The sequence below is a fragment of the Monopterus albus genome, unplaced genomic scaffold (genome assembly GCF_001952655.1).
Source record: "Monopterus albus unplaced genomic scaffold, M_albus_1.0 scaffold209.1, whole genome shotgun sequence".
NCBI lineage: Eukaryota > Metazoa > Chordata > Actinopteri > Synbranchiformes > Synbranchidae > Monopterus > Monopterus albus.
The window spans coordinates 490,282-501,571 of record NW_018128089.1 but is presented as its reverse complement, the minus strand read 5'-3'; the positions used below and the strand labels follow the sequence as shown (position 1 = coordinate 501,571).

Genomic DNA, 11,290 nt, shown 5'->3' with positions numbered 1-11,290 from the left:
ATGAGTAAAAAGCACAGTGTGAGAGCTGCTGTCTGAGGATGAATGCTTGCGATTCAGAAATATGGGAATGCTTCAGTCACATATGATGTGAACACAGCATTACCTATTTATGCACTGTGAGTGTTACTGGCTCGTTTTTGGTGCACTGCTTTACTGACCTTTGCTCTCTGGTTCTGGAACCAGACCTGGACCACACGAACACTGAGTCCTGTCTCTGCAGCCAGCGTCTCTCTCACCTGCATGTCACAGCACAGTCACACATCAGTCACACTAACATCAGGTGTGTTGTGTTTAGCGCATATTTCCCAAATGTCAGACAGCCAGTATGTAATCATTGCTATTAGTATGTGAGGGGTATATTTGATCCTTCCTGCCTCCATGTCCTACATTTCCCTCTAGCTGAGTTTCTTCCTTTCTGCATCTTTCCATCTCATCCACTGTCCCTGCTGATCCTGGGAGTGCATGAATTAAACATCTTTCATTTCCTTCTATAGCCAAGTTGTGATGGTGGTCTGTAAGGTCTGTCTTGTTGGAATTGAGATCATGCTGGGGTTACATGAGAAAGAAATCCTAAAACCTGAGCTCTGAGGTTCCACCTACAATAAGGTGAGATGAATGTAATCTAGCAATACTGTGTTTAAATGGGATGCTTATTTATAACATATCCAACATGCTATATTGGCATCAATATGTGTAACCAATTGCAAGTAATAATTTAATACATCTGTGAATTTAAAGATGTGAAAGTCTTGGACATTTTCAAATGTTATATGAGACAAAATATAGCTTTGTTACCCTTTACCTTCCTTTATCTATCTACATCTGTTGAATTCCTTAACACTTAAGCAAACATTCAATCACATCATCAGCAGTAAATATATTAACGGTTGAACGAGGCTCTGAGGTTTTTCTCTATACACTGTTCTTGTATGTTTTGCAGTTTTTCTGTGCTGCGTTATGAATGCTATAGGGCTTTTACTCAACAGTACCGCTCTCAGGCTTACCTCTTGATTTCAGAAAGACATGACAAAACAGAAACAGGAGTGTGATAGCTCCAATCTGCAAACCAAGTAAAGCTTAAATTCTACAGTTTACTTAGTGCATCACCTTCCTGCAGGGTTTAGAGGAGACCTCGAAGGAGGCCTTGAAGGCTCTCCTCTGCTGGGAGGTGAGGATGGTGCGCGGCCGTTTGGGCTGACGAGTGTCTTTGCTGTCATTGCTGCCTTTCCCTGTTGCAGGGCACTTCTCTATCTTGACATCCAGATTCTCACTGTCACTCTTATCTGTCAGCAGACACACAGAAACTAATTAAACACACTTCTTTTATTTTACTACAAAACTGACTCCACTCATGTAAATTATCTTTTTGGGATTCCAGGCAAGGTCAAGTTCTACTGGAATAATGAAAATGAGAACCACTTGTCAAGTTAGAGATTAGGACATTAAGTAATTGAATTTGTTTTCAAATTTATGGGGTTTGTAATAGCCTGCTATAGACTTTCCAGTGTTACCTGAGTCAGAGTTCTCTGGACTGACTGTGCTCAGCAAGTCCATATCTTTCTCATAGTCACTCTTGCATAGCAGCTGACCTTCTTTCAGAACAAACTTGTCTCCTTTGCACAGTTGGCGCTCACAGACACAGCAGCAAAAGCAGCTGAGGTGGTAAACACTCTCCAGAGCTCGCATCACAAACTCTGTGGATGAGATCTTCTCCAAACAGCCACTGCACTTGGTGGCAAACAACCTGAGGAAACACATGAGAGAGAGAGAGAGAGAGAGAGAGAGGAATGCCATTTATTAGACCAATACACATAATCAGCATTTCTAGATTATGTCTTCATGATGAAGATCTGTGTGTTGCTCTCCTAAATTAGCTGTGGGAGCATCATCAATGTGTGGGTATCGGTCTCTTTTTGATTTGTGTACCATTTTTGCCGAAGCACCTGAGTTAAGCGTATCTAGTTATGACTGTGACACTATAACAGCAGGTTGGCACATCATTCTCAGAAAATGTAAACAAAATAGCTATTGATAACACAGTAAGAGAGAAGAATCAATCACAAGACACTTAAGTCTTCTGAGAGAAAAACCAAAGGAAGGAGTATAAACTAACTCTTCACACTGCATATACTACACAATGTATCATAACTGTACAGGATCATTTTTCACCCTTTCGAACACTGTATGTGAAAGGCCTTTTGATGGTGGGGATAAGAAAACCTTCACCATACCATGCATCTCACTTGTGTTACATTATAACCAAATTCACTTTATTTTAGTTTGCAACATTAAACCCCGTCTCCTGAAAACAACACTTTCACCTTACAAGAATGCTGACATTAGTTAATGGCCAACATGAATACATCATCCCTATGACATTCTATGGACATAGACATAATGTTTAGACTGCAAACTGTAAGATACATTGTTCACAATTTAGCAAAAACCAACCTCTCCCTCATCTTCACCAAATGTTTTACATTTTTGGACAAATCTTCCCATTCTCAAAGACTAACTGTACACAAAAAGGTGACCAAAGTAGGTGTGCCATTGTGTTAACACACACATTTTATGTAAGAAGAACTAGGCGTGAGAGTCCAAACCCTTTTAGCTTTCACACCACCGCACGCACCTGGCCAAAGATGGAGTTACAAATAGTTGAATATTACAATATTGTCAGACACAGTTGATCACTGCACCTCATGAGCAGTAGAAAAAATTGCACAGAATTAGAAATCCTGCAGGCGCTGTGTTCTCTCTCAGAAAGAAAAGGGATTGTCCAAATGCATCCATTTGATCATCTGCACTCAGAGTGGCGTTTTGTTATCCGTACTCACAAAGAGTGCTGTGTGTGGATTAGTATAGTATTAGTATGATGACTGCAAGCTGAAGAGCAACAAATGGTTGGAGCCAAGACTGGGACTCAGGAAGAAGCCAGAGTCACAGCCAACACAGATCTCTATAGACACATTCTTCCTCCTGACAGTGAAAGTGAGAGATCTGCCCACAGAGAACACAAAGAGAGAGAAGGTAGAGCCGAGGAGAGAAGAGCTAGACAAGGCGCTAAAGACAAAAGAGAGAGAGATTTGTGTAGAGGGTGATTTGGAAGTGTTATCAGTGTGTAGAAACCAGGCATAAAGTACCTTGTAACCAAGTACAACTGCTTTGGAAAGTAACATTTTGCACATGTAATTGTGTTTGTATATTTGATTTTAAATGTTTAACAGGCCTGCAATTTTTCATCTTTTTGGTGGAACAGAGGCTTCAGAGATATGTATGGCATGTTTCATTTGCATCATAATTTATTCTGAATTCTGTTTCCTTTGCATGCAGTCACATTTTGCTTTTATCAGTATATCAAATTTTCTACCTCAGCCAAGCCTAAAAACTTTATGTAATATTTCAGCCCTTTTTTTTTACATTTCTTATATGTTCACTATATTTTTATATGTGCAATTTGCAATTTGAAAATAAAAATTGGGGTTTCCTTACTATGGAAAGCCTTAGGCATGGCACCTCAGTATCTTTATAACTACACTAAATAAATATAAAAAAGTGATATAGCAGTGTGTAAAATAACAGTGAGGTGACTTGATCTTCAAATAAAATGTAAGCTTGCAACAGGAATAACCTGTCGATCAACAACCAGTGTTCAAAGGAATGATTGTGTGACTGGCAACATTGCTAAGCTAATCAAACAGCTGATTGAATGTTTCTCTGTACCTCTGACCAAGGACGTAGTTATAGCCATCGATAAAGTCAGCCTCTGCAAAGAATGCACGAAGTAGGCTATAGCTTTGTTGGGGAGGATTTGTAATGTAGCTGAATCTACTAAATTAGGAAAGTTACACTAGCCAAGGAAGTTATTAGTTGGTGTTACATAATGTTCTAAATTTAACTTCAAATCAAATTCCATCTTTCCTTTCCTGTCCTTTCCCCAAGCTGCCTAAGCCATCTGAAAATTTAGGGAGAACCTGAAAGAGCAATAAAAGAGATGGATATACCAAATTTTATGGCAATGCATCCAGTAACACACACACAAACACACACACAATAGATCAATAGATCAATAGAACAAATCACTACATGTAATGTGAAAGCTGTTCCTCGTAGTGCAGAACCCAGAGTGAATCATCTACCGACTGCAGTATCAGACCACTCTATGTAGTTTAGATTTGAGCTTTTTTTGATTTTAAGATCCTCAGCTTTACTGCTCGACTCAGCCTCAGTGCTCTCATCAGCTGCATTTCCAGCAGTAGCAGGCAGGTGTGTTCACAGAAAAACAATGTGCAACCAGAAAGCAGCAAAGGCAGGCAGGCTGAGTGTTGAATCTGAGAACAGGGCTAAAGGAAAGAGGTAGCTATAGAGCAGGTACAGAGAGGCTCAGTGTTTGGACAGCTGCGTTCCTCGTCTGTGTGTGACCCTTCTCTTTTGAGCAGCTTTTCCTCTCTGCTGTCCATCTCCCTCCATCCTCTGTCTGTTCAGAAGCTGACATTTACACAATGACACACAGGCCAGTGGAGAGACTGAAGGAGATTACAGGAGACAGTCAGGCTATTGTAAACACAAATGACTGGGAACTTGATGAATGGTTTCAGTGTTATGTCTTTTTTAAACATTTTATGAACTACTTTACCCACAATTAATAAGCATTTCATGTCAATTTGAAGACAAGGAGCCTTTGAAAATACTACTACTAATATTATTAATACATATTTAGGCTGACATTGACATTTTGTTTTGTAAATCTTAGTTTTATCAACATAAATGTAAAACATTAGCTAGAAGTTTTGTCAGGTATGTCTGGTAAGTTATCCATCCATCCATATTTCTGAATAGGGTCGCATGGGAAAGCTGGAGCCAATCCCAGCTGACACTGGGCAAGAGGCAGGGCCCACCCTGGACATGTTGCCAGTCTATCTGATTCCTATTTATTGCATAGCAGAAAATTTGACCAACCTAAATTGTAATCCTAAGAATTTCTTCATATGTAAAATGTCCTTCGGGATGTTCTCCTCCTTTTGCCTCACCTATCATCTCCTCCAGTTCAGTGTCTGTCACACTCCTCATTACATTAACCCTGTCACTAACACCACCCCTTCAGTAGATTCTGGGGCCATACGGAGGTTGAAACGGTTCACAGACTCATGGCCATCTGAGCTCTGGTAATTTCTCAACCTTTATGCTTTTCCTTAGGTTAGTTCGATTGTGTTTACTGCAATCCCTGATCATGAATGTAAAACCATCCTCATCCACTCTGACAACATGGCAACCATTGATATTATCGACAAAGGTCAAAGCAACTCCCTGGCACTGGGCTGCCTGTTTCATTTTCCATTTTCCCCAACACCAGGATGCAACCTGTCCCTCTATCTCCATCAGTACACTGGTTCATGTGTCTAGCAATATGATACCAGTTCACCATTCACACTGTGAACATTCCTGGTTTCTACAATCAGATTGTGGTCTCTCTCTTGCTTCCATTTTCAGGTCATTAGCTCCAAATGCAGAGGAACTCCCAATGCTTACTCCTCTGTTTCCATCTATAGGGCTGCTGATCTAAACCCAGACTCATCTCATTGCATCGGTCTAAAACAGGATACCATTGTCAACAGTGTTACCCCAGAACTCTTTCCTCCTACTGTTCAGTATGGAACATCTTCCATTCATCGAGTTCTCATGTTTGAAATTTCATCACTTATTCATTCCACGTCCCCAGCTGAAATACTAATCAAAGGACTTCAAACGTACATCTCCAGTACAAGCAGCTTCCACTTATATCAGATCTCCTTTCCACCATCCAATCAACCTATCCTCCAAAACCGTGTCCTCTTCTCTCAAGACAATGTTCTTTCACACCTTCTTCAGGTTCTAAGATGTACTGAATTCACAACACAATCAGCTTTTTTGATCTGCAAATTCATCCAGGAGTTGTTGATCTCAAGATCATTTCTGACTCAGTTGTTGCCTTCATTCTCATACGAAGCAAATGAATCAACTAGGCAATCCTGAGCCTATCCTCATCACAAGCAAAACTCCACCCCTGGTCTATATGAACCAATTGTCCATCATCTACGACTCCACCTACTGCACAGCACCTTTTCTACCAACACTCTATGCCAAGGATTTAGGATGAGTGGCTACAAGATTCTGGTTCCTCAACCATTTCCAGATAATTGTCACCCTCTCCATCATCACACTTGATCTCTACTCATGTCCTTTTAGTAGGTGCCACCACTCCAGCTCAAATAAAAGTGTTCTGGACCACCTCATCACGGGCAGGGGTCAACCCGATCCTTCCATCTTTACATCAGGTCAAATCCACAAGGCTTCAAAAGAATCCAATCTGCTGTCATCTCTTAGGTTTTGGGGGTCTGCCAGTGCCGTGAACCTCCAAAGCCTTCCCCCAAACTGCACTGTACTCAAGCATTCATTCAATTATACATCCCTCCTCAAGGGCAAGGTCCCAGCTAGTGAATTGGAGGTTTTAATCTGAAGTTCAGGAGCAAGACCATGCCCAAACACATGCGTCTTCCTTTCCTCAATATATTTAAACCAGACGTTCAAACTACTCTTCTGCCTTTCATTTATGACTCTTTGACCTCTCTGTAGGACAATTTTTACATTTTAGCTCTATGTACATTTGTTAAAGCTTTAAAAATACCTAAATTAAAATTGTACTCTTGGTTCTGTATAACACACGTAGGGTCCACAGAATACTACAGCTTCAAGGGACAGCTAGTGAGGCTGTAGACTTAAGCAAAACTGGTTCTCATGAGGCTCTAGCCTTTTAGTCTTGTTTATTTTAAATCGTGTTAGGTGCCACTTAAAATGTGAGTGAACTTTTGTTCTAACAGTGGATTCATGAAAAGCCTTCAGCAGTTCATTTCAGTGAGACCAGGACCACCACTGCTAGGGCCGCCTCTTTGAAGAAACCTCCTTGACCCCCTGGCGCTGCGCCCTGTGCTTCCAAACAGCCTGAGCGGCTTAACAAGCATAAAGAGGTACAGGATTAAAGTGGATAAGAGGAGTGGAGAAAGGATGAAGTAGTAAAAACAGACTGTGTGTGTTCCTTCACTGTTCTCTTGTTTGTTCACTGTCCTCAGGGGGCTCAGTGACCTAAAGTAGAAGACTGGGTAAGTGGGTGGTGGCTTTGGGTGGCAGGTTGTTGGAGTTTTAATTAGTAGGCATAAATAAAAGATGATTGTGAAGGAGGCAGGGGGAAATAAAAGCAAGATTCAGAGAGTGGGGGTGTGCTATTTGCTCAGCCAAAGCTCAAGAAGTCAAAGTAAGGTCTCGGTATCCTCTGGGGGACTGACTTCAACATGTTTGTTAGTGGAGAAATGATCTCAGCCATCAATCCGATATTCACTTTTTGGAGTTCTGTCAGAGAAGTATTTGGTGAATTGAAGGTAAGGCAGGTTAATAGAAAAAATATTCATCCTTTTATCCCTTCACGCAGAAAAATACATATACATATCTCCCACATCACCAAAAGTATTTGGACACAAACAAAAAATGTCAAATACTTATATTCCAGCAAAACTGCATGTTGGAGTTGAACATGTGATTTTTGACACCATGAACATTAATTTGCTTCCACTCTTTGGCCCATGGTTCAGCCTTCGTGGTCGACAATGATTACTTAGGCCATGCCCTTGTAGGCCACACCCTTCAAAGGATGCAGCCTCTGAAATGAGACACAGCTATCGTAAATTAGAGCTCAGTGACCATGACAAAATTGTACTGTGAGCAAGGGCAGGTTGCCGTGGCAGCTGTACATTTGCATGTATATAAATTCCTAAGAGTATTTGCATCTCATTTCTTATTAAATATGTGTTTGTGTATACTTATTTACACATACGCTCAAAAATCTTTCCTTATCCATGACTGCAGCTCAAGACTTGGACATTACACATTAGCACATTCATCAGTTACTTCCATGTTCAGTGTTGGAACAACAGGTAAAAGCGATTATGTCTGCTACATTTCAGCAGAGCTTGGAAGTGCTGTTTAGAGAAAAGAAGTTGGAATTGTCTTCCCTTGGCAATAAAGCAGAACAAAATCTGATGCCAAGTACCACAGAGAGCGAGAGTGTGAATGAGTGAAAGAGAAGACATCTCACATCTACTTGGTGACAGTGAAAGAAAAAAAATGCAAATCAGATGAGATTGACGTACAGTTGTAGAATTCCACAAATGGACCATTTTAATCAGTTAATAGCTTTAAAGAGCTAGTGTGGCATTTGGAAAATGTGCTTTTTTTAAAAACCCAACAGCGCCAGTTGAGAAGATTTATGAAATTTAATCTTCATATGTCCACTACAGAGATGGGTTACCCTGCTTCCAGTCTTTGAGCTATATACTAGTACAAAGACATAACAAGGCAACTCAATCAATTTGCACATTTCATTAAGATATAAACTGCAAAGTGCTTGACATGATTCAAAATAATATCAGAACAAGGATAAGAACATTAAAAATACAAGACCAATAGAAACAAGCAGAAGCATTAAGAAGGAACAGTAAAAGGTAGAACTTACAAAGGTCAGATCTAAGACCACATGTAGACCAGAACAGGCAGAGCTGAGATGTTCGGAGGGGCCATAGCACTGGATAAGAAGATGAGATGTATTCTGGACCAGGACCAGCTGTAAGTCAGTTGTTTCACACTCTAGCAAACAATGTATTAATCTGACTATAGGAGCAGTGTTTCGGATCTACTGGATCTGAGGGAGTCCTGTGAAACGACAGCCATTGCCTTTTCTGTATGAAACCAGACCGATGTCTGCCAGTGCTTAGAAATAACCGTAAACACAACAATAAAAAAACAACAACTTTGTAATAATGCTGGTGTCACAGTGGTGTCTTACAGAAGGACCATCTCTGCATGCAGCATATCCCCTCACCCGACTTGCAGTCTGGTGGGCTCCGTTCAGGGCCACTGGCTCTCCTGTGTTGTGCGTCCCTTCCTTAAACATCAGTCTGCATTATGATGGAGTTCTTTTCCTAGGCAGATCATGGCTGCTTCTCATCATTACATCCTGAAGTGATGACATAGCCTCAGGCTTACTGACTGGTGCTCCAGCTGGCTGTCACAGTTGATTTGTTTTCTGACACACTGCTGCCTGTCACCACACAACGCCTCCACTATCCCTGCCTGCAGGCTGATAACCCCATCTCCCCTTGAGGCCAGCGTCTCATCTGTTGCTCAGTTCATTTCAACATCCTTCTGACCCTCCCACCTACACAGTGCAATTACCTTGATAATAACACTAACGTTTAATGTATAAATTTGCCAAATCTGTTTTTACTCAGACATCTTTTCTATGAAAGTATGATCTTTCAAGATTTGAACTTATTTGTGCTATTCTGCCATCCCTGGCCTATCCTAAACTTGGAAACTGTGATAAGATTTCTTCTTCCTTTGTGCCATAATTACTACAGTAATTGCAAATAAATGCAGTCCATCCATTATCTCTACTGCTTATTCCTGAATATGGTTGGGGGTAGGGCAGGAGCCAATCCCAGCTGACATTGGGCAAGAAGCCTGGACAGGTCGCCAGTCTATCACAGGGATAACATGTAGACAGACAACCACACACTCACTTCTAGGGGAAATTTAGAGTCACCAGTCAACCTAAGCTGCATATCTTTGGACTGTGGGAAGAAGCTGGAGTACCCAGAGAAAACCCACACCGGCACAGGTAGAACATATAAATTCCACACAGACAGGCCTCGGGTCGGCCCGGGCTCAAACCCGGAACCTTCTTGCTGTGAGGTGACAGCATTATCCACTGCATCACCATGCCACCCACATATTAAATAGTGTGGGTTCAAGGTGAAATCATTTCCAATCAGCATGTTAGTTAGCCTGGAAGTGCCAATAATAATTATCCTGGAGGCACAGGGACATGTACCACCATTTATACCCTCATAAATAGGCAAGCTTTGAGCAGGTGAAGAGCACAAAAGGCTGTATAGGGTGGGTTGGGGGGAGTGGGTGGGGGATGGTGGGCGGGGGGCAGCTTTATTTCCCGAGGGATCCTTTCTCCCATCCCCAGCCCTGACATTTGTATGAAGAAGAATCAAGAACTGGCAGTGCAGGTTGTCTTTGTCCACCCCCTGGTCTCCACAGTCCACTCCCAGGACAAGCAGCACTGACACGCCACCAACACCTAGCTCTGACAGAGAGGGCATATGAGACATGACCACCAACTAATAAATTGTGCTGCTCCTGATAGGTGCATTTGCTTCAGACAGAGAATGTGTGTATTCTTCTCTCAGTCCTAATACCGTTTAAAAACTCTGAACTAATCTCAAAAACAGCGAATACTATATAATATAATAGAATTGGGAGCAAACTTTGTTTTCATAATTCTGATGTGTTTCTCAAGACACTACGAAAAAAACTGGAAAAACATGGTTAAGTATTCTGTAAACAAACTTCACTACATTTAATAAAAATTAGCAGTTTTCTGAAATTCAAAACAGTAAATATAGCTACAAATAAAAAACAGCAGCCTTGTCCTATTTTCATATGATTCTTAGTGAAGGTCTTCCAGACTAAAGTTTTATAACAATAATCAAACTCCACACAGCTTCTATCATTCAGTGTGTAAATGTCACAGATGGGCGGCGTCTACAGAGTAAGTCTCTGTCACATGTGTTTCTGTAAAATTTAAGTCTAATTGGGCCATGATGACCACATTATTACACAAGACATTAACACTCCATCAGAACAGTGACCCAAAAGACTTAACATACAAAAACAAAAAAAAATCTGACAACCATCTGAGCCACAGCCAAAAAGTGTGCAATTACTTAGATTATTCTGAACCACAAGACAACACACTGACAGGATCTGCAGTCTTTTTAAAATTGAAATACAGTACATAACCTTGTTGGACATTTCAATAGTGCGATACCCTGACATAAGATTAATTAAAGTTTGAGTTCCTTTATTCTTCAAACCATGGTATTGTACTAGTTTATAGTCTATCCAAAGCAGAGGAATGAATAAATATGCAAAACTATAAGAGGTCATTTACCTTCTTGCTGTGAGGTGACAGCATTATCCACTGCATCACCATGCCACCCACATATTAAATAGTGTGGGTTCAAGGTGAAATCATTTCCAATCAGCATGTTAGTTAGCCTGGAAGTGCCAATAATAATTATCCTGGAGGCACAGGGACATGTACCACCATTTATACCCTCATAAATAGGCAAGCTTTGAGCAGGTGAAGAGCACAAAAGGCTGAAGAGGGTGGGTTGGGGGGACAGTGTTC

General features: G+C 41.0%; 1 protein-coding gene across 1 annotated transcript in view; it reads right to left on the bottom strand.

The window, feature by feature from the left end:
* LOC109970881 (LIM homeobox transcription factor 1-beta-like) overlaps positions 1–11,290 on the bottom strand; it is a 33,106-nt gene that overhangs the window by 7,358 nt on the left and 14,458 nt on the right. Inside the window, exons 3-5 of the mRNA XM_020618758.1 lie at positions 1,512–1,744; positions 1,108–1,283; positions 159–236 (exon numbers count right to left, since the gene is read on the bottom strand). Coding sequence (XP_020474414.1) covers positions 159–236; positions 1,108–1,283; positions 1,512–1,744 — 487 coding nt within the window. The remainder of the gene's footprint in view (positions 1–158; positions 237–1,107; positions 1,284–1,511; positions 1,745–11,290) is intronic.